Source organism: Rhipicephalus sanguineus, chromosome 5 (assembly GCF_013339695.2).
Source record: "Rhipicephalus sanguineus isolate Rsan-2018 chromosome 5, BIME_Rsan_1.4, whole genome shotgun sequence".
Lineage (NCBI taxonomy): Eukaryota > Metazoa > Arthropoda > Arachnida > Ixodida > Ixodidae > Rhipicephalus > Rhipicephalus sanguineus.
The window spans coordinates 7,875,337-7,900,271 of NC_051180.1; the positions used below are offsets into that span (position 1 = coordinate 7,875,337).

Below are 24,935 nucleotides of genomic sequence, written 5' to 3' on the forward strand. Positions count from 1 at the left end.
GTCGCGAAGAATTCCGCGCTAACTCACTGGAATTCTCAGAGAAACTCTAACCGTCGCTTACACAAGCTCGACCCTCTATTACAGCTCCGACTGCCAAAAAAAATTCGCAAAGGGACGTTCGCACGCTGTGCCGGCTGTGGGTCGGCATATAGCATGCACCAGCCCACACAGCTATCGTATGGCGGATTCACCCATGTGCGATGAGCGCGAATCTGGAGAGACCAGGCACGTAGCCAGGATTTTTTCCGGGCGGGGGAGGGGTTTTATTTCTATGCAAATGAATGGGAGGGTACGTTTATTAGTACACACGCGAACAATGCTTACCATTCGTCATAAAGGTGCGTTAACGCGCAAAATAGAAATGCAACGCGGTGTACCTGGCACGTACGCCTGCGAGATGCTCCATCTCCTTTACTTGGCAAACAAGGAACCACACCAAATGGGCAGAAAAGAGACGCAAGAACAATTGAACAACGAGCGAAAGTGGAGAATAGAGATTTCTAGTAGCATTGTATGAATTAGCTGTACACAGAAGGATACATTTGCGGAGCAATCACAGTGCTTTTGGATCCCTCGTTTACTGCTCAATAAATTTATGTGCCGATACCAATATTGTTATTCGGGAAGTAACCATGCGTGGCCGCCACTCCTCGCCGAGCGCAGGACGCTGCGGTTGTGGGCGTGCGCCCACCACGTGAGGCTAGAAAAACACCCGCATACGCACAGCAGATAACTGCTAGGTCTGGTGGCTGGACTAAGATAGCCATGGAAGCGTCATTCAAAGCACAAGGAATCGTCCTCCACTTCCGGTGGCGTTTTCTCTGCTTAACCCGGCAATTGCAGGACCGAGACGAATAAATAAAAGGACGAACCATGACGAACGTCAGCACGATCACCGTTGGAAGTTTACGATAAAGGAGCTTGTTGTTTGCACGGAGGCGCCTTGCCGTTTCCTGGCTGTTGCTCGCTGTTGCTTGCCCCGTCTTTGCCCACAGTCGCGGCTCAGTATGGCCAGAAGTAATCTTGATTACTGTCTAGGAAAACAATGTTACATTAAACGGCATCGCATGCCAGAGGCTTAGCATGACGTCTTTCTTTTTCGATATAAATTCAACCTCCTGTACCCTACTCTTGAATGCCCCGTAGCACACAAGAGTGCACTTTAGACGTGCTGCGCGAGAGGAGTCGGCAAAAAAGTTTTGCTGCAAGAGTGCACAACTCGTACAAAACGAGGCTTCCCAGGATGGGGGAAAGAAGAAAAAATATTCGTATAACGACGAACCTCGTGCGCGCATTTTTCTATGCTTGGAGGCCACAGTGCAAATAGCAGGCAGCGCCCTTGCCCTGTTTTCAAATTGCAAGGTTGTGTTGTCGCTGTTTTTTTTTTTTTTTTGCCACGCTATCTGTTTGCGCTAGAATAAAAATTACAGCAAACAAAACATATTCCTCGAACTAGTAGTTTCGCACTCGAAGTAGGACGAGGGCGCGCGATACTCCCACCGTTTCATTATTACATGAACAGAAGAGAATTCCGAGTGTCACACGCTAAGCTCAGTGGAGCTCAAGTGGTGAATCTGAGATTGTTGCAAGACAAGAAATTGTGCGAATTCAAACTTTATTAGCAAGATATACCCTGAAAGAGAGGTACAAATCAATTGCGAGAAGTGTAATGGCATCATTACTCTGGATCGTATGCTTTGGCAGTGTCCTGTGGATTTCAGAGACTGTGACAAGGAAAGACACTGCTGGCGACGAGTCCTTCTCCGCGGAGTTCTTCTGGATCAGGTACAGGCCTTCCAGAAGGCCGACGATACGGTGGTAAGGTTAAACCTTACTGTCCCGACGTGGGAGCAGCGTGCGTCTACCTGAGGTTGATCTTCAGGACCTGAATGAAGTTCATCATACCATACATGCAACAACCACGGTCACTGAATGAAAAAAAAAAAGGTGTGTACGTACCTCACGTGCGAAACGAGGCAGCGCGCGAACGTTCACAAGCCAGAAGAGAAAGAAGCGAGAGAAGCCTCTCGTATGGACATCCGACCCACGCAAAAGAAAGCACGCAAAAGAAAACCCGATAATGGGTCATTTTGAGAACTTTTTGTTGGGCGAGTTGGTGTACGTCCGTATTTGCTTTTAAGGCGCGAAGGGACACAATCGCAAGAAAGGACAGAGCGCCACCTCTGTCCCGTGTCCTTTCTTGTGATTGCCTTCCTTCGGGCCTTAAAAGCAGATATGAACAGAATCTTTTTTCATGCAATGCCTCGATCACTTCTAACGTTACATTTATCCAATCAAAGGCCTGCGCTCATCTCCGTCGTTTCCGCCCGCAATAATTATGGCGAGCACCACTACTGGTTGATGCGGCCGCGGCAGCTATGTAGTGACTTCATTCGTTGATTGAAATAGTAAATCTAGTGATATAGGTGCTTTGGCCTGCTCTAAAATTATCCCCAGCCATCAATCTACGCAAACTACAAATAAAAAATAGTTGCTTCAAAAGTGTTCCAGCTTTTCTGTTACTATGATCTTTACCTGCAGGTGCATCATGCTAGGACCGCCTATCACTTACATAACAGCAGAGAAAGCAAAATTCCGAATCGCCTATAGCCGCGTGTTTACGCACGTACCCAGATAAAAGCAGGCGCCAGTGCTGAATTCTCAAAGCTGGCGGAACTCTCGGTGAATTTTCTTCGATTATTGTGCCCTTCCGTATGAGCACTATAATAAAGCTTGTCTTCACCAGAGTGCCAATGACCCCGCTGTACGGTCAACGAGCACGTATCGCCACTCCTGAGTGTTTTTATTCTCAGGTCAAGTTGGCCATGTTTGTTTGCCTTGAGCATAGACGAAGACAATGCGACAAAGGAGGCGATAGCGTGTCCACACGACACTGACCTGCAGGCCTTTTCTTCATCGCCTTTACGACGTGACTGGAGAGCCATGGACGTGGCAATCTGGAGGACTGTCATGAGCTGTTGTCAAGTGCAGCTTCGACTCGGGATGCTTTACACTTGAGCGTAGATAGATGCATGGAGGGCAGATCTCCCACTTACAGGTGATGTACGAGACATACTGTAAATAATGTCAAGCAAAAAAAAAAAAAAAAACAAAGCGCCAGGCCTGCGAGGGTCATCAGCACAGTCACAGTGAGAGCTGAAGGAGTGGCCTTTCTAAAGCCCCTTGTGAACTCTCTTGTGGCGACACGGCAAGTACAGTTGCAAGGCACCCACGGACTAAGCCATAAATCATAATTTTTGAGATGTAGGGAAGCACTGTCTATGCCATTGTTAATTATTCTGCGGAGAAGCGAAGTGCCCGCTACATACCTGTACGGCAGGGGCGTAGCCAGAAATTTTTTTCGGGGGGGGGGGGGGGGTTCAACCATATTTTATGTATGTTCGTGCGTGCGTTTGTATGTGTGCGTGTATATATACGCAAGCAAAACTGAAAAAATTCGGAGGGGGGGGGGTTGAACCCCCCCAACGACGTGACCTTGGCTACGCCCCTGCTGTACGGCATCACGTGCACTGTGCTGATGCTGTGGCTGACGACGATGAAGAATTATGGCTGAGCCGCTTGTAATGGGTGGGAAGCTTTAAACGATCAACTCGTTGCACAACTCGCACTGCGTGACATCTGGTTGTTATTTTACTCTTCTAGAACGCTGTATTGTATACGTCTGTCAACGTGATTCCTTGCCTGGCATGACGCCTTAATAGAGTATTTTGGAGAAGAAGCTTCAAGCACCCGCATGGATATGTGGTAGAATACTCGACTGCCACGCAGAGGGCCTGGGTTCAAATCCCATTCGATCATGGATATTTTAAACAGGAAGCATTTCTTAGCGAAAAAAAAGGCACTTTCACCGTTTCTGTCTATCTAGCAAAAATTGGCGAAGGGGATGTGTGCGCATGACGAACGCGATACACAGTTAGTGACATAAATAACGTGACCTGCCTTTCCAGTAAAACTGATAGCTGGGCGATTTGGTATGAATTCATGTTTGCCTGCCGCGTACATCATGAAACCCTTTCCACCAGTCACGTGTGGCGCATACCATACCCGCTTTTCACGGCCTGTGGTTTACGGGTATGCGCCACAAGCGATTCACAAACCCAGGGGCAGCGAGAATAGACTTTGGAAATGTTAACGCGAAAGCGTTAAGGAGCTCGTGTCGCAGAAAATCCGGTGGCGGCGACGACGGCGCTATCAGTGAGCGAAAAGTCCCGATTTAGGCTAAGAATAAAAACCGCGGAACGAGCTGGAATCGAATTGAGACGTTTTGCATGGCAGTCAAGTATTCTACCTCAGAGCCATGCCAGTGCTTCAAACTGCTTATGAAATAGACCTTATACAAGCGCCATGTCTGGCGAACGCCAGTAGTGGCTATCCGCTTTTAGAACAATGTAACAAAGATTGACTACGCAAGGTGTAGTCTATAGCATTGCTCGTATACGCTGGAGACTTATGATATGCACATCATCGCAGCGTAGCGTTCACTTTGTTCCGATAGAACGGGCATTTTTTGCTGTAACGTGATTGCCGACGTTACGTCTGACGAGCTATAATACCTAGGGCTCCGTGTTTTCGGAGTTTATTTTTTTGGCAGAAATTCGGCATTCACCGGAGTTTATATCTCGTAACTCCCCAATTCTCCAAAATTCGGAGTTTAATTTTGCCTTATTCGCAATATTCCAAAATGAAATGATAAGTGAGCACGAACATATCAGAACACACGAAACGTATTTCAGTTGTCTGGGATGTTAACTGCCGGTTCATGAAGTGAGCGCGTGCCGGTTCATGATGATGATAGTTTTTTACGACGAAGCACAATTTACTGACAGCTTAAACAGCTTCGCTATTAAAAGGATGGAATGGGTTAAGCTAAGAGTTGAGTGAACATTAAGGTATGTCTTAAGTTAAAATTGGAGTCATATATTAGTAGAAGTTAGTATAAAGAGCACTTGCGCACCTCTAATCGTCGTGGCACCCGGCGGAGAAGGTCTCAACCACGTGCTTGTTCCTCTACGTGGCTTCGGCACTCTCCCTTCCCCTCAGCTGCTGTCCCACTGCTGTGGTACTTCCCCTGAATTCTCCCTGTGCGGCGGAGAACCTCATGCCGCACTTTGCCATCCTTTTCGGCTGCCCTGCTCAGCCTACCCCGCAGGGACAGCCTGCCATCTCAAGCTGGCGGGACTGGGAGGTCCTGCATGCTCTCGCCTGCGGCCCCGACATTGCAGCTCGCTGCGCTGACTCGGGCTGCCGATGTCACTACAATAAGAGGCGTGGTCATGTAGACGTGGCGTGGGACCGCGCGGTTTCTGCCTGTCTGCAGCGCGCGCAACATGAATGTTGACCTAAGGAATACACCAGTGCACACAAACGCCGAAAAAACGTGGTGAAATGGGTTAAACTAAGGGTTCTATATATAGAGTAGACACTAGGTATGTCATAACTTAAAATACGATTAAGTACCGCGAACATTTGGCGTGTTGACGTCACGTGCTCCTTGCCGCGCGCTCTCTCGCGTTCCTTCCTCTCGTTGTTCGAGCTGTGGGCCGGGTTACACGACGTTCGCCTCACGTATACATACATCACAGGACAGGGCTCGCGTATAGGGTGTACTTGCTCCGGTGATTGCCAGATGTCGTTCTGCTCCCCTCGCCCATACAAGAGCCTCTTCCTCCCCTCGCCCATATAAGCCATATAAGAGCGCGCTCCTGCTTACGTCATTAGTTGCTCTTCCGTTGTGTACTGTGGTACAGTGATCTAGAAGAGGGAGTAATGGGCTCACTGGCGCAGAACCCATGACGCCGCCGACGTATCCTTGGGCGCAAGCGTTGGTCACAGGCGCTACATTCATCTCGACGGTCGTGACACGTATTGCGCAGCAGCGTAAGCACCCTTCGTTCCATCGAGTCGCGTCTCCCCTCCAGCACTGCGGCGCACCAGGTTTCGCGACCGTCGAGATCAATGTATTGTCTGTGACCCGGGCTAACATAAGCGGCTTCACCTCCCCCGTTGCCGCTGCCGCGCAGCAGCGTCGCACGTGCAGAAGTGCTGGCGTCGATACGCGTGACACCACCGATGCTTTCTTTGCCAATTTTACGCAGTGTACCCAAGTTTGCCAAAGAACCGGCGCGAGTGCCACCAACGCCTCCTCTATTTTTTTTAGAAGTGCCACTCCCAGACCCCTAAGTCTTGACTCTTGCCTTAAGATCGCTTTAGGAATTTTTTATTCAGGACGCGATTTGTTTATCTTGTGTAAATCGCAAAATTTCGAGAAACTCATGCGCTAAGGCTACAGCTCCGTAACATCGCTAAAGAAGCTGATATTTGCAAAGTGCACCTTATCATGCAATCAATGAGCACAAAATTGATATACCTGCCGCAGCGGCGTTTTGTTGCGGGTGAAATAAATGAACAAATAAACGCCTGTCTATTCCGTCACTAAAGGTTAATCTGGATCCCCTCACGACCACGTGCCTCATTATCAGATCGTGGGTTTGGCGCGTAAGACTTTAGAATTAATTTTAACGTATATACAGAGTTTTTGAAAGGGTATATTTGTGAGACTCTTCTTAATATTCGAACAGTTTCAAGTAACCTGCACATTGTATTGGCCCCCTGTAGCAATACTTGCATATCCGTTTTTACTGCGAAGTTACTGCGCAGCCACTGCGTAGTTTTTACTGGGTAGTTGATTGGTAAAATCTAGAGTCACTGGAGTCACAGTGACTCTAGTAAAGTCGTGCTTATGCTTCTACGTTTTTGAAACTTGCCTAATCTGGTAACTTTCCTAAAAACCTCCCAGTCATATATTCGACTTTTGCCGAGTCACTAAAACATGTCTTTCTTAAAAACGAAACAGCGGTTACCTCCTACAGCGCATTGTACGCGAAACGAGCCCGGAGCTTCCTTGTTTGCGGCGACGAGTTGTTCTTGTTTCCTTTTCAGGCTTGGCAGCGGCTCGGCAACTTCGCAAGGAAGGCGTCGATGTGGTCGTGCTTGAGGCCAGGGATCGCGTCGGTGGACGAACGTACACAGTGCAGGTGAGGCTCCAGAAAGCACTTTATCAAGGCCATAGGCTGTGGAGATAGGTTTTGCACGAAGCTTACTCTACGAGGTGACCGGGAAGGGACGCGACGTTCTCCACTGCCGCAGCGAACAAAGACGCTACGGCCGGGTTCGTCGACTCTTCGTCACGGCGCAGAAAAGGCACTCGAGGCAGGTTGTCAACAAACACGGGTTTATTAACCCAAGATGCAGCACAGTACGGCGGTCACGGGCTTGCAGGCCCTAAAGGGAACTCCGCAAGACCGGTCAAGTACGCTTGCCAGCGGCGCTACGACTATGCCTCAAAGGGCAGCAGTCGAGCACACGGACGAGAAGCCGCCTGCTAGAGCTGCGCGCCAACCTCTCGTGCAGGCCTGAGAGCATCTGACGCGGCGAGCCAAAGCCGGACAGTAGCGAGCGCATGGGGGAAGGGGGTTGTAGTTGCATCAGTTGCTCCCAAAAGCTGATCACCCTTCGGAAAGGTTCTGTATCCACCCCTGTGTGCTAGGAAATGTTAACAGGTGCTTCAAGTGCGTGGCACTTTTCTTATGAAACTAAAAAAAAAAATGCTTTCCGGGAAATGTGCTGAATTCGCTGGCGGCCAATGAGGACAGGCGCAGCGCAGCGACGTAGGCTAGCGCAGTAAGCCGCGAGCAGTGTTCAGACATGTCCAGACACGTGGTGTCGTGCGGGGAAGACTGATGCATGGCTTGCACCAGACAAAAGGCCTGGCGCCGCCGCCGTAGTCGCCATACTACCGATTAGCGGCGGTTCCCGGCGCTCGAGCCGCGCGGGGCCAACACACGCGCTAGCTGGGGAACTAGGCGCCAAAGGGGAGGGCGCGCTCGATTCCCACAAGGCGTACACACGGGGGGGGGGGGGGGGGAGGGTAGGGGCGGCTGCCCCCCCTTAGTCATGTAAGAGGGGGCGCCAATTCTGCCCCATATCTTTACTGAGTCCGGCTTGTCACGTCATTGTTTAATGTGCAGGGTTATAGAGCTTATGCAAAATTGCTGCCATCTAGCGGCCGCCGTGCGCATTTCCGCCATGTTCAAGGCTAAGCGCGATCCGCATGTGCACACACGGAGCGTGCGTATCAACGTGCGGCAGCTGACAGGAGCGGCAATGCCACCATATTTTCTTGTGCCGTGTTGCTCAGATTGAGGAAATCGCGGTGCTGAAAAAAAGGTTTGCAGGAAACTAACCTTCATGTTATTAGATTTCCTCACGGCCGACGAGAATCAGCAGATCGTTTTGTTGCTCCGGCTACTGCTTACGACTAACGCAGTGTTTACGCTCACCGTTCTTAATATATGCGGTATGTGACAGCATCGGCACTCATCAGAGAACACTCTTTCATGTCATGCCGGAACGAGACAATTTTCGCGCCGTGTGCTTACAGGCACAGACAAACCCGCTTCGTGTACGAGCTTCAAAGCTGCATCGCGGCTACTCGCTCATGCCTGCGCTGCTGTTGACATTACCTTGTTTATTGCATTACGATAACAATTACATGTCAGACAGGTAACTCGTGTGCCTCAATGATTCTCAGCGAACGGACCGATTGTGCTGCAGCGTGTTGTTTGTAGTTTGTTTGCGATTGTAGAGTTTAACAAGGTAGCGTTTGGTGGGATGCTTTGCGCGCGTATTGCTTCACTATGCCTATTTTTCAAGCATTTAATGTCGTATCACTGCCCGATTCAGACGGGTGGCCCGGATATCCTGACCGCCCCCCACCCCTTACTTTTTTTTTGTTTAATTTATACCCCCAGAAGAGCACATCAGTTGCTCCCAAAAGCTGATCACCCTTCGGAAAGGTACTGTACCACCCCTGTGTGCTAGGAAATGTTAACAGGTGCTTCAAGTGCGTGGCACTTTTCTTATGAAACTAAAAAAAAAATGCTATTCCGGGAAATGTGCTGAATTCGACCGAGGGTGCGCTACCGCTGGTGGTATCGCAGGCGTTCACTCGGCGACGCAAAACTGCCTTGCCGCTACGGGTTGACATTGTAAGGCACCAGTAGGCCCCGAAAGCGACGATGTGCACGTGATTTTGGCGTATCGTGTTATATAGGAACACATGTCGGAAGGATATTTAATAAAACACCAGCTGATCGGCATCTACTGCTTGGAGACATAACACTTTTCATGTTCACTTTTCACGTGCGTGAGATGCGCAAATATCTTACATTTTAATCGTGCAGTAATTTTATACGTAACATACGTCGGTGACTAAACCTGCGAAATATTTTTTTGTTTAAAAAATAAAAAAGAGGACAACGGGTTTAATTTAAAATTAGATGCACAACACATCATCTCGACATAGGCTGTCCCTTACAGGGGCGTAGCCAGAAATTTTTTTCGGGGGGGGGGGGGGGGGTTCAACCATACTCTAGGTATGTTCGTGCGTGCGTTTGTATGTGCGCGTGTATATATAAGCAAGCAAAACTGAAAATTTTCGGGGGGGGGGGAGTTGAACCCCCCCCCCCCCCTGGCTACGCCCCTGGTCCCTTACGAAATACGTTTTAAAGTGGGTCCACAGCACTTTCTTTCCGTCATCGCTGTGCCTAGCCGTGTCGCGCGTTAACACTTCTTCCCATCCATCCTATACTACACGCATGATATTCAGATTAGAGGTGTGCACGGGCTCCGGGCAGCCCGAAAGCCCGAGCCCGGCCCGGCCCGCGGGCCGGGCTCGGGCGGGCCGACGCATTTTCATCTCGGGCCCGGGCCGGGCTCGGGCTACTTGGAGTTTTATCCGGCCGGGCTCGGGCCTGGCGCAAAGCCCGACTAAAGCCCGAAATATAGAGAATGAGCGGGAATTGTTTTCCAGCACGCATACACTGCAGCGCCTTTTCCGCGACCGCCCTTTACAGCTTTTCCTCTCCATTCGCTACTTTAAACAAAAGGGGAGCTCTCCGATTATCTCTCTATGGAATCGTCCGCCTGTCCATCTGAAGTTTTAGTCTTCTGGAAAAACAAGCAGCAGAGATATCCCAAGCTTGCTAGGCTGGCAAAAAAGATATTAGCAATTTCGGCGACGAGTGCAAGCAGCGAACGCAACTTCAGTTCGGCGGGCTACATAATGCAAAAGCGCCGCACTTCTCTGAAGCCGGAATCGTCGGTCTGCTTGCTGTTTTTGCACGACAATATGTAATCTGTGTAATAGAGACTGTTCGTCGTGTGTCGTTTGATCATATTTGAGATGCTCAATCAAATGCCAAATTACCGGAAAACGATGTTTTCTTTTCGCAGCGAACCTTCAAAAAGCCGGGCCGGGCCCGGGATTGTGTTTTCGTACGTCGGGCCGGGCCGGGCGGGCTCGCAGCCCTTTGCCGTCGGGCTCGGGCGGGCCTTCGACAAAGTCAGTGGGCCCGGGCCAGGCTCGGGCTCGGAAATACGGCCCGTGCACAGCTCTAATTCAGATAGCTAACAACGCTTTATTCGCTACATTGAAAACAGACAGACCAAATTTGTAACCTAGCGCAAAGTTTCATTCTCGACGACGGCAGGTCTACATGTGAATCGCGGTGTCAAACTTGTATTTTCTTCTCGCTTTGAGGCAGTTCTTTACACGTAATAACCGTCAACGTAATAAATAGGAAATGCCGGTAACGTGTACAGGCCCTTACACACTCGTCTGACGTTTTTATGCCCCGATTGCCCACTATCAAAGCAGATACGAGCAAGAAGTTATAGCAGCGACAGCAATACGATTCGGCCACAAGCCTCCAACATGGCACCGAATGGGTAGCTTCGTCAAACCTCCGACAGATGGCAGCAATTTTCCATAAGGTCTAGGGAGCCTACATGACCGCTCCCTAATAAGGTCTATAGCCTCGCAAGTTTTTAGAAGCAAAAGTGTCCGTTCTACGGCGTCCGCACCCACACTGCGCTTGCGCCAACTCTCCCCCCTCTTCTCGCGTGAACGCAGGAGCTGGGAGGAGGTGGCGGAGCGCTGCCTCCGCTTCGTTTCTCCTCTCCCGTTTCTCTCTCTCCGCCACAGCTGTGCGCTCGTATATAATGCGGCGCGCGCTCGCACCCCTTGCACTCTCCTTCGCAACGGCGCTATGGACGCTCGCGAAGCTGAACGAACGTAAACGGCAACGCCGGCAAGCGGATCTCGAATCTGCGAGGCTGCGAAAGCGCGCGTTCCCTGTGCTTCCGTCATTCTCTCTCTGTGCAACGGTGTGCGAAACGCCATGAACAACGTCAACGTCGGCGCTAGTTCCAGCGGCAGCGCCACCGCCGCGGAGCAGAGGAAGGCTAGGGAAGCCGAACGTACACGTCAGCGTCGGCAAGCGGTAATTCAAACGCCTCGACAACCACCGTCTCATAAGTCACGTAAGAGAAACGGAAACTCGATGCGCACCCCCCGCGATGCTTTCGCATCCCACCATGGTTGCTCGTAGGGGGAGACGATGTGTAATTTTTGACGATAAGTGTGGCCGAAGAACCTCGATGTTGCATTCCAAGAGCTGTCTGCTTCTCTCCTTTACCCCCGGAAAGCCGGTGACCAATGGCAGGCCGTTGTGAAAAGCATGTCATCACTCCATTTCATTCTTGGATCCATTGCGAACTTTGTTTTCTTTCGACTCGACCAACGGAAGGGGGGGGGGGATGCGGTGAAACTAGACCCCTCCTAATGGAGAACCCTGCGCACGGCTATGATCGAGGCCCTTGAGTGTCTCGTTGTGCGATGACATTGAGCGCAACACGGCAGGCGAATCAAGTGGTACCCACGTTACCTTAGAAGCGAGAGGCGAGCGGTGTCCGTCGAGGTGTTACACTGGTTACGGTGCTCGACTGCTGACCCGAAAGTCGCGGGTTCGATCCCTGCCGCGGCGGTCGTATTTCGACGAAGGCGAGAGGTGCGTGCATACTGTGCAGTGCACATGGATGGTCGAAATTTCCGCAGCCCTTCACTATGGCGTGCCTCATAATCATAGAGTGGGTTTGGCACGTAAAACCCCAAATATTATTAATTAGATGTGTGCGGAGTGGGAAGGGATTGTTGTGACGTCATCACATGACATCCTCGCTTGTCCTAAGGTGAGCCGATCCGGGAGGTAGTGCCGTTGGTACAACACCACGTGAGGTGTTGATGGCTTCAATGGGGGAACGATGCAAAAGCACCGTTGAAAAGTGGGCTTGTCGGTGCATTGTCGTCGAAAGAAAACAGCGCTAGCTGTGCATGGACACAAGCAGACACACGACACGGGCGATGTCTCCCAGCAGCACAAGGTGTCTTGGTGATTCTGTTGAGGAAGAAGAAGGGGGTTCGGTGTGCACGATGACTCTCTCGAAGAGGACACCTCAGCCGATGCACACACGGGGCAAGGGGATGAAAAGGGAGCAGCAAGGAAGTACAAGGCAGCAGCAGATCTAGTCGCTCGCCGAGCGTCGATGAAGGACAGCAAGGGTGGCGATCGTCGCAGCCGGTGGGAAAGAGGATGTCCCCGAGCGTCTGTCTCGCAGGGCAGACCGAGAACATTCGCTTACATATAAAGCCTGAGGAAAAGCATCACATGACATAGCATGCGCTCATAGAATAATTTCTAAGGAACGACAGTTCTTTATCATTTAGGATAATAGATGGAGTACAGATGCGCACGGAACCCGGGGATTAGATAGCTTCAACGATCTCTCTTGTTAGTCTGTCATGCATTTTCTTGATAAGCGCACATGTGTTCAAGAGCGGTACTTAGAATGAATGACCAACCATCCTGCCCGTTTCTTACATTGTTCCTTTAATCTATCATTAAAGCAATTTCCCGTCTGACCGATTTATCTCTCCCCCGCAGGAAAGGGAGATCCGGTACACACAGTGCTGGGCAGCATCGAAGATACATGCATCTTTAACACTATTTTAAATACTCTTTGGGTATCTGTATCGCGATACGTCTCGCAAGACGTGTATCAGTATCTGTATTCCGATACATTCAAAAATGTATCGTGCATCTTAATATACAAGATACTGCGATCGCAACACCACGGTGCGAAACAATAGACGTTGGTTGAACTCCGATTCTCAAGCCGATACTGCTCCCACTAAGCCACCTGATCTAAGGACAGTGACATTATTTTATCTTTTCGCCAGAGTTTTCCAGCGAGGGCAGGCGATGACCTTTGAGCGTCCCTACTGAGGGAGCAGAGTCACGCGGTGGCGCTCGCGTCGTCTTGACAGACAAACGCGCGAACGTCCGCGCCCAGAGGACATTTTGTTTCACGGTTTCTTTTCCCTCTTTTTAGTTGTGTTAGTGCTATGGCACTTGGCTCTTAGCCACTGTCCTGTGCACGTACTCCAGTGCGTGCGGTGTCTTTTGCACAAATTCTGTCGTTACCGAAGTTTCTCTTGCGTTGAGCGTCGTTAGGAAGTGTGAAGAATGCAAGAAAAGGGGTTGCTTTGCGTCTCGTGGCTTTCACACATCGGCGATTTGAAGGATCTCGTCGGTGCAAGTTTGACTTACACGGAACGTCCATCCTCAGCACAACGTAGGCAGGCGCAGGGCGAGGGCCATTACGCTTCTTAAGAACATCAGGAACGATTCTAGTTCAGTGTGTTTTGTCGACGCCGCTCAGTACGGTCACTCGGCTAGGTTTTCTGTTATCTCCGTCAATCACATGGGTTCTACTATAAATGCTGCATCGCTTAGGGACTCTACTCCCTCGAGAGCCGAGCAGGTGGCTATAGCCCTTGCCCTTTTGGACGACAGTAGGTCGCAAATCTTCACCGACTCCAGGTCGGTGGTCAGGGCATTTGCCTCTGGTTCAATCTCTGCCGAAGCATTCAAAATACTTGAAAATAGGACACTTTCCCCACATATCATTACCTGGTTTCCTGCACATCTAGAACCCCGACTGTACTCCCTCGCAAACCTCAACGACACTGCTCACTCCCGGGCGCGCGCACTAACCCTCCGCGCAGGGGTGGACGTAGGTCCGCAGGTTGACTGTGGGGTGTTTAGGGACGCTTTACTTACTTTCAATGAAGTCACTAAACACTACCAGTTGAGTAGGTGGTCTTTTCCTCCTCCGCACCGCAAGTTGTCTAGACCTCAGGCCATCACGTTTAGAATGCTACAGACTAGGTCTTATCCTAGTCTATCTTTCTTCAGCATCGTCTCTTCAGAGGCTTTCGAGTCTGCCTGCCCTGAATGCGGGGAGATCAGTAACGTTGAACATATGCTCTGGCGGTGCCCCTCGTTAAGGGGCCTAAGTCGGCTCACAGAACAGCATTGGGACTCTGCCTTACGAAGTTCAGAGTTTTTACCACAACTACGGGCCGGTCAGAGAGCCAATGATGCGGCGGTGAGGCTAGGCCTCCTCGTCCCCACGTGGGAGCGGCCCGCGGCGTTGCTGTAAGAATAGTATTTCTCAGGACCCAATAAAGTTCTATGTCTGTTATATAGCAAACAAGATTCGAACAGCTATAGCACCACCGGTACCGATGCTGGATTTAGCAAAACAAGCATTCACTTAACACAAGCTATCTTGGCGTACGTCTCTTTTTCTTTTATTCAATGAGTTTTCAACATCGTAATTGGATTGTGAGCACAAGTTCTATCTAAGATGTCCTCTTCAATCTCATACATTGCCTGTGTATCTGTATTGTTTTGTTCGGGTCTGCTTACGGCAATATGTCTTTAACGTGCTGGCAGGTAAGCTCTCTGCTTTATTCTTAGTTTTAGCTGCCTGCATCATTTATACTGTTGTTAACAAACTTATATTCTACTTAAGTTTACTGTTATGTCAAGGCGACGTTGAGAACAAATATATAATAATCTGCACGTGCTTGGAGTGTACAGTAACAAATATTCTGTTTACCGCTTAGTAAAATAGCGAAATTGACTTTTCATTATAACATAAATTATTAGGAGCCATCTCAAAGATGTTAGCAAAGGAATTGGAGAAACATTGTTATATAAAATGCTCCGTTTTTCTAATGAAAACGTCTCAACGAGTCGGTTTACGCTATTTTACATAGGCACTGAATCTTCTGTGGTCTTACCTTAAACGCCTGATTGTCATAGCTATTAGGGGTTACCCGCCGCGGTGGTCTAGTGGTTATAGTGCTTGGCTGCTAAGCCGTAGGTCGCGGCAGCCTCAATTCGATACCCGTGTGCTTATATTTAAGTTTTCCAACACCACGTGGTCGAAATTTCTGGAGCCCTCCACTGCCCACTCTGTCATTATATCGTGGTTCTGTGGGACGTTAAACGCAACAATTATTATTAGCTCTTAGGAGTGCCGCCTGTATCGTGTTCCTATACTTATTCGCTGTGTTTAATGCAGAACCGCTTTTCTATTTTACTTAGTTATATATTTTTCTTTTTTAGGCTTCTCTAAATAATTTTACTGTTACTCACCACCAAGTAATCGGAGCTTAAAGGGACACTAAAGGCAAATATTAAGTCGACGTTGATTGTTGAAATAACGGTCCAGAAACCTCGTAGTGCTACTCTTGTGCCACCGAAGTGCTTATTTTGAAATGAAATCACGTTTTAGTGGTCCGCATCGCGTTAGCGCACTTCAAATCACCCGCCTGAAAGCGGTGTTTCCACGTCACTGCTGCCGTGCCCAACGTTACCCGCTTTGACTGCGCGGCGGCATGCATTGGCGGCGTGCCCCATTCGGGCATCCGGCAACATCACATGCATGCGGCATTTTGTCGAACTTTCTGTCAGAGCGACTTTCACGAGCGCGAAAAACACACGCAGCAGTACGCGATACCGAAACTACCACTGAGACGCGACCGCGTGAGCGAAGCAGGGCGCCGGGCGAAGCGCAGTTCGGCGATAACGGAACCTTTGAACCACGCGCGCCGTTCTCCATGGCAACACCAAAGAGGTTCTTTTTTCTATTATTCAAACAGAAACGAACAAGCAGCATTTTATTACGTCTCTTGATGCACGGAAGGTTCTTTTTTTTTATTGCAGCTAGTTTGATTACGAGTGAATAATTGTTGTCGAACTCTCTCACGTCAGCGGGATCATTTCCAAAATGTGCCGCTCGTGGCGCTCATCGTGTGATACATTTAGCTTAATTTTATCGGTAAGTAGGGCACTGCTTGGGATGTAAAAACAGCGCAAAAAATATAGGTGTCGTCTCTTCCTCTGTCCTTGTCTATATTTTTTGCGCTGTTTTTACATCCCAAGCATGAACCACCAACCAGCCCAACTTTCGCTATTAGGGCGCTGCTGTTGATAATATTGCCGTTTTAGACGTTGTCATAGATTGAGCTTTCACTCTGACATAAATTGTTATTTGCCTTTAGTGTCCCTTTAAGTGGCAATATAGTGCGAATAGTGGCGGTGTCCTGCGGCACTTGGTGCAACTATAGAACACGTCTGACACGTTTTCTGGGCTGCAGATGTTCTCTCATAAAATTGCTAAAAGATTGCGCATTACTCAGTACGTCGCTAACGAATGCTTTACGCCAGCAGATAAGTAGAATATAAATGTAATTGCAATTTTATGTCATCTTCGTAAACGCGATGCGTCGCAAGGAATGTCGCTACCAGCTTCTCGCTGATATACACCTGTCCGGTGGTCGCGTATTGCGAGAACCGTGATACGTTTACGGGCAAGGTAGAACTTAACAACGATATTTGCACCAATGTGCCGAGGCCTCTTAATGAAGTTCTTGTGATTAGATGACATCTCGCTGGCTGGACGGCAAGCGGAGCATTGACTCCACCCAATTACGAAAGCGGCAAGCAAAAACGGTTATCAGCGAAGTGTATAAAGAGCTGTCATGATATGCAGCTAAATAACTTGTTTGAGAAGGAAAGTAGAATGCGTTCAGCAAGAAATACAAAACTTTTGAGATACTAACAGACATTTCATTCAAATGAAAAAAAAAAGGTCGCTGTTAATAAACTTTCAAGCGAACATTTTTGTGCATCGGCATTTAGTGCTACGTTAGCGTATATACAGATATATAATAACAAATTTCCGAATGTATCGAAGTATCTTAAGATACAATTGGAATGTATGGTATCGGATACAATCGGCGTTGTGGTATCTTGTATCTGTATCTCAAATACTTCTTGCCTGAGTATCTTGCATCGTATCGCGACACAATTTCAAAGTATCTTTGCCCAGCCCTAGACCGTAGACAACGCCTCTTGAGCAAGGAACAAAAGCAGTTTTAACGCCAGAGCGTTCAAGGGCTCGTTTCGCAGAAATTCTCGTGTTGTCGGCGACGGCGGCGGTGTCGTTGGTTGTGAGCGAAAGATCAGCGTTGTTCGTGAGCGAACATTCGAGGCAGATGCAAATAAATAAATCATAAAAAAACCTTCAATTCGGGTGGGACCGGGATTCGAACCTGCGACCCCTCGCTCCGTGGCGCGATGCCTTTAGCCGCTCGGCCACAACGCATACGTCCGCTAGCATGCTATCGACGAGCTATTTACATACACCATTTACCGTTGGTGGTACGCACATCTCAGAGGTTCTTCAGCGGCTTGGCTGTCACCCGCGAGATGGCGCAAAGGGCCCACGACCGCGCTTTTTAAACGGCATCGCACCGCCGTGTGGCCGTGTTTCGTCGCGCCGCATGTATGGATATAGAAGCCGGAGGCCGTCCGCACTTTGGCTTTCCTAGTGTCCACCGAGAAGCGAAGCTAGGCTAGCGATTGGGAAGGCGATACGAACACGGTCCAATTACGCTATCGCGTTCTACTCTTAAAAGCGAAGATAGCGTCATCCACGTTTTTATGCTTCGTATCACACCCTCTGGGCTTACTGTTGTGCTATGAAGCCAGCTTTCTGGTCGTCGCAAAAACTTGGGAACTTAGCCAACTGCCTTAAATTGTGTGAAAATTTTTTGATGATGACTACAAGGTGCTTTAGGGCTGCACTTGACTTTTTGGGGTGCGAAGATTACGAAGCACGCATTCAGCGACTGAAGTCTAGCGGGTAACCTGCCTTAGATAATCTGTCGTACTGATAGAAAACTCTTGGTGACGTCTTGTTCACATGAAATAGATAAACCAAGACGAGAATAGTGCTTGAGAATGCGTCTTGTAACTAGTTTAAAATGGCAAGACGTTTTTTCGCACGCTTGTTCAGCGCCCATGTCGTGTGTCCGTGTTCGCTATTTTCGTCGACGACGATGCAATCGACTAGGCACTTCAATCGGTAGCGTAGCCAGGGACGGGGGGGGGGGGGGCACACCGGGCCCGTGCCCCCCGATTGTATAACTTAATGCATTATCAAGTGTGCAGCAGGCCTTCAAGTGTTAGTGTATATGTAACATGTTGCGGAACTTTTTTGGGCGCAGAAATGTAAATGCGAAGAAGGAACCGTAATAATTTCGTATTAATTGGTGAAATCGGCGCGCGTAGCTACCGCTTTGGTTTGCCACCGACTGCACTATATACGTGGCTGGGCGTCTAATGCCAACTTCATTGGTTGCCTTTCTGCGAGCGCTTCATCTCAAGGCCTCTCGTATGCGTGCGCTGATGCAGCCGACGCTACCACACGAGCGCGTAGACAGACATTCAAAACAACCTGTTTGCACTACACAGCTGGCAGGCACACTGCTGCTTGAAAGTGACGGTTCCAAGGCGAATATGCAGCATGGCACACACTTACGTGTGATTTACAGCTTATGTTTGTGTAGAAACCGGCGCCTTGCCAAAATTCGTGCAAATGTTTTAATATTTATTTATTTATTTATTTATTTATTTATTTATTTATTTATTTATTTATTTATTTATTCGTAGCACCCAATTATGACTGCTTATTAAGGCAACACTTGTTCAGATTTGTTGATATACATAGACGAAGGAATCAGGAAACAGCAACGTTAAGTTCCAAAGTGTGCACTTTTCATGTATTTAAAACATATGTTGCACCCAAAGGGACCCACCGAGTGTGCTTTTGAAGCATCTGATTATAATACGATTTTTCGTGCACTTTTCGTGCTCAAGAGAACACGAAAGAACATGCATACTAACGGCGATCTGTTTATATACAATGTTTACTACTGGCGGTAGGCAGAGCTCGGATGTGCTTTAGCGTGTTCGTTATCACCCGCGAGATGGCGCGAGTACGCTCTAAATAGGGCGTACTCACCCTATTTAGAGCGTAGGCTGAGGCTGAGAGGCTGAGGAAAATGAAGAAGAGTAGATGGGCAGAGAAGGTTTTCAGGTATTTGTATAGAAAAAGCGTTGACACGCAGTGGAGAAAAAGAACTAGGAGGCTCACCAGTAAATATACGGCTAGCAGTGCGGGCGATATGGCAACAAGGAGCATTAAGCGGAAGGTCAGAGAGGCGGAGAGGACTTATTGGATGGCAGCGATGGAAAAGAAGCCGGCTCTGAGTAACTACCGAAAGGGAAAAAACGAAATAAGGAGGGAAACGTTTTATGATAATTCGAGGGGAAGCGCTTTACTGTTTGAAGCAAGGTCGGGCTGCCATAGAACGCGTAGTTATAAAGCGAGATTCAGTAACGAAGAAGAACAACGTACATGCTGCGGGGGAACTAAGGAAACGATGGAACATGTACTGACTGAATGTGGCGATATTCACCCATGTATACGTGTGGGCACGAGTCTACATGAAGCCTTGGGTTTTAGGGACAACAATGGAAAGCTGAACACGTCCGCGATAGAAATAAGTAAGAGACGGTTAGAGTATTGGTGGCAGAAAAGTAGAGATAAAGTACAAAAATAAATAATGGGGAAAAAAAATAAGGTCATTCTGCCTTAAGAGGCAGAGAGATGGACCGTGAATATATATCTTTTTGGTATAATAACATAGATTTAATCAATGTAGATAAGGTATTAGGCCAACATAAAACAAGGAAATTTTTTTTTCCTCTTCGAGCCTGGTGGCAGACATGTGACCGCCCCGTTATAAAGGGGACGCTCATAGCATCCATCCTAGGGAGCCTTCATACACACACGCCTCCCGCCCGGTTTTAGGGTGGTGACATCTACAAAAGTGCGGCCGCTAGTAGCCGCCAGATTTGGCAGGCAACCCAGTTGCCATCCTTAGTCGCCGCTAAATTTGGCGCGCCGCCATTTTGATTCTCACTTGCGTGTCGGCGGCCGTGATATATGTCCGTGAAGGATTTGGTTAGCGCGCAGAGCTAACATAATGCACTCTCGAAAACGTGAAGGTTGGCATTTTCAACATCGTGAGTGCAATGCCGTAAGCCTTCGCGGCCGTTTCACGGGGGATTTCTCGCACATATGCGCATTATGTGATCGCACATGACGTGGTCGTATTTCACCCTAAGCTGCTCGCCATTGCTTTCATGGTAGTACTGTCGAAAATGTTCGTTCTCGTAGCACTGCGTGCGCGTGCACGCAGGTAACATGCACGTTGTCGCAGAACGCTTCGGTGCTTCTAAGAAGTGCTGCTATTTTACACGGTCGCGCAAAGGAATATTCCTCCTGTCAACGGCTTAAGACAGTATGGAGCAAAACGTTTTGTGTAAGGGTTTCTCAATGAAAACCGTGGCTTTCCTCCTACGCAATTCAACTTCGCAGATAATTTCAGTATTTCACTATTTCTGTAAACAAGGCATGGTTCCCACATGCGCGGGGCATTTTTTCGCGTGCCAGCCAGTGGCCAAATCTGCCATGGCTGCGCACAGGTTTGATTACTATAAATTATTTTGAACACTACATGTAAACTAAGTGAATGAAAGAACTCGGAAGACGAAAGACGAGGCATTTAATTCAGAAGTAATGAAATGATGCATAAACATAGATGGCAGCTCTTAAATAAATTATTTTGAACACTACATGTAAACTAAGTGAATGAAAGAACTCGGAAGACGAAAGACGAGGCATTTAATTCAGAAGTAATGAAATGATGCATGAACATAGATGGCAGCTCTTAAATAAATTATTTTCAACACTACATGTAAACTAAGTGAATGAAAGTACTCGGAAGACGAAAGACGAGGCATTTAATTCAAAAGTAATGGAATGATGCATGAACATAGATGGCAGCTCTGAAATAAATTATTTTGAACACTACATGTAAACTAAGTGAATGAAAGAACTCGGAAGACGAAAGACGAGGCATTAAATTCAGAAGTAATGAAATGATGCATGAACATAGATGGCAGCTCTTAAATAAATTATTTTCAACACTACATGTAAACTAAGTGAATGAAAGTACTCGGAAGACGAAAGACGAGGCATTTAATTCAGAAGTAATGAAATGATGCATGAACATAGATGGCAGCTCTTAAATAAATTATTTTCAACACTACATGTAAACTAAGTGAATGAAAGAACTCGGAAGACGAAAGACGAGGCATTTAATTCAGAAGTAATGAAATGATGCATGAACATAGATGGCAGCTCTTAAATAAATTATTTTGAACACTACATGTAAACTAAGTGGATGAAAGAACTCGGAAGACGAAAGACGAGGCATTTAATTCAGAAGTAATGAAATGATGCATGAACATAGATGGCAGCTCTTAAATAAATTATTTTGAAAACTACATGTAAACTAAGTGAATGAAAGAACTCGGAAGACGAAAGACGAGGCATTTAATTCAGAAGTAATGAAATGATGCATGAACATAGATGGCAGCTCTTAAATAAATTATTTTCAACACTACATGTAAACTAAGTGAATGAAAGTACTCGGAAGACGAAAGACGAGGCATTTAATTCAGAAGTAATGAAATGATGCATGAACATAGATGGCAGCTCTTAAATAAATTATTTTCAACACTACATGTAAACTAAGTGAATGAAAGAACTCGGAAGACGAAAGACGAGGCATTTAATTCAGAAGTAATGAAATGATGCATGAACATAGATGGCAGCTCTTAAATAAATTATTTTCAACACTACATGTAAACTAAGTGAATGAAAGTACTTGGAAGACGAAAGACGAGGCATTTAATTCAGAAGTAATGAAATGATGCATGAACATAGATGGCAGCTCTTAAATAAATTATTTTCAACACTACATGTAAACTAAGTGAATGAAAGTACTCGGAAGACGAAAGACGAGGCATTTAATTCAGAAGTAATGAAATGATGCATGAACATAGATGGCAGCTCTTAAATAAATTATTTTCAACACTACATGTAAACTAAGTGAATGAAAGAACTCGGAAGACGAAAGACGAGGCATTTAATTCAGAAGTAATGAAATGATGCATGAACATAGATGGCAGCTCTTAAATAAATTATTTTCAACACTACATGTAAACTAAGTGAATGAAAGTACTCGGAAGACGAAAGACGAGGCATTTAATTCAGAAGTAATGAAATGATGCATGAACATAGATGGCAGCTCTTAAATAAATTATTTTCAACACTACATGTAAACTAAGTGAATGAAAGTACTCGGAAGACGAAAGACGAGGCATTTAATTCAGAAGTAATGAAATGATGCATGAACATAGATGGCAGCTCTTAAATAAATTATTTTCAACACTACATGTAAACTAAGTGAATGAAAGTACTCGGAAGACGAAAGACGAGGCATTTAATTCAGAAGTAATGAAATGATGCATGAACATAGATGGCAGCTCTTAAATAAATTATTTTGAACACTACATGTAAACTAAGTGAATGAAAGAACTCGGAAGACGAAAGACGAGGCATTTAATTCAGAAGTAATGAAATGATGCATGAACATAGATGGCAGCTCTTAAATAAATTATTTTCAACACTACATGTAAACTAAGTGAATGAAAGAACTCGGAAGACGAAAGACGAGGCATTTAATTCAGAAGTAATGAAATGATGCATGAACATAGATGGCAGCTCTTAAATAAATTATTTTCAACACTACATGTAAACTAAGTGAATGAAAGAACTCGGAAGACGAAAGACGAGGCATTTAATTCAGAAGTAATGAAATGATGCATGAACATAGATGGCAGCTCTTAAATAAATTATTTTCAACACTACATGTAAACTAAGTGAATGAAAGTACTCGGAAGACGAAAGACGAGGCATTTAATTCAGAAGTCATGAAATGATGCATGAACATAGATGGCAGCTCTTAAATAAATTATTTTCAACACTACATGTAAACTAAGTGAATGAAAGTACTCGGAAGACGAAAGACGAGGCATTTAATTCAGAAGTAATGAAATGATGCATGAACATAGATGGCAGCTCTTAAATAAATTATTTTCAACACTACATGTAAACTAAGTGAATGAAAGAACTCGGAAGACGAAAGACGAGGCATTTAATTCAGAAGTAATGAAATGATGCATGAACATAGATGGCAGCTCTTAAATAAATTATTTTCAACACTACATGTAAACTAAGTGAATGAAAGAACTCGGAAGACGAAAGACGAGGCATTTAATTCAGAAGTAATGAAATGATGCATGAACATAGATGGCAGCTCTTAAATAAATTATTTTCAACACTACATGTAAACTAAGTGAATGAAAGAACTCGGAAGACGAAAGACGAGGCATTTAATTCAGAAGTAATGAAATGATGCATGAACATAGATGGCAGCTCTTAAATAAATTATTTTCAACACTACATGTAAACTAAGTGAATGAAAGAACTCGGAAGACGAAAGACGAGGCATTTAATTCAGAAGTAATGAAATGATGCATGAACATAGATGGCAGCTCTTAAATAAATTATTTTCAACACTACATGTAAACTAAGTGAATGAAAGAACTCGGAAGACGAAAGACGAGGCATTTAATTCAGAAGTAATGAAATGATGCATGAACATAGATGGCAGCTCTTAAATAAATTATTTTCAACACTACATGTAAACTAAGTGAATGAAAGTACTCGGAAGACGAAAGACGATGCATTTAATTCAGAAGTAATGAAATGATGCATGAACATAGATGGCAGCTCTTAAATAAATTATTTTCAACACTACATGTAAACTAAGTGAATGAAAGAACTCGGAAGACGAAAGACGAGGCATTTAATTCAGAAGTAATGAAATGATGCATGAACATAGATGGCAGCTCTTAAATAAATTATTTTCAACACTACATGTAAACTAAGTGAATGAAAGTACTCGGAAGACGAAAGACGAGGCATTTAATTCAGAAGTAATGAAATGATGCATGAACATAGATGGCAGCTCTTAAATAAATTATTTTGAACACTACATGTAAACTAAGTGAATGAAAGAACTCGGAAGACGAAAGACGAGGCATTTAATTCAGAAGTAATGAAATGATGCATGAACATAGATGGCAGCTCTTAAATAAATTATTTTCAACACTACATGTAAACTAAGTGAATGAAAGTACTCGGAAGACGAAAGACGAGGCATTTAATTCAGAAGTAATGAAATGATGCATGAACATAGATGGCAGCTCTTAAATAAATTATTTTCAACACTACATGTAAACTAAGTGAATGAAAGTACTCGGAAGACGAAAGACGAGGCATTTAATTCAGAAGTAATGAAATGATGCATGAACATAGATGGCAGCTCTTAAATAAATTATTTTCAACACTACATGTAAACTAAGTGAATGAAAGAACTCGGAAGACGAAAGACGAGGCATTTAATTCAGAAGTAATGAAATGATGCATGAACATAGATGGCAGCTCTTAAATAAATTATTTTCAACACTACATGTAAACTAAGTGAATGAAAGTACTCGGAAGACGAAAGACGAGGCATTTAATTCAGAAGTAATGAAATGATGCATGAACATAGATGGCAGCTCTTAAATAAATTATTTTGAACACTACATGTAAACTAAGTGAATGAAAGAACTCGGAAGACGAAAGACGAGGCATTTAATTCAGAAGTAATGAAATGATGCATGAACATAGATGGCAGCTCTTAAATAAATTATTTTCAACACTACATGTAAACTAAGTGAATGAAAGTACTCGGAAGACGAAAGACGAGGCATTTAATTCAGAAGTAATGA

General features: G+C 46.1%; 1 protein-coding gene across 1 annotated transcript in view; it reads left to right on the forward strand.

Moving 5' to 3' along the window:
- Positions 1 to 24,935, forward strand: part of LOC119393165 (amine oxidase [flavin-containing] B) — a 101,325-nt gene that overhangs the window by 45,214 nt on the left and 31,176 nt on the right. Inside the window, exon 2 of the mRNA XM_037659989.2 lies at positions 6,961 to 7,055. Within this exon, the coding sequence (XP_037515917.1) occupies positions 6,961 to 7,055 (95 nt within the window). The remainder of the gene's footprint in view (positions 1 to 6,960; positions 7,056 to 24,935) is intronic.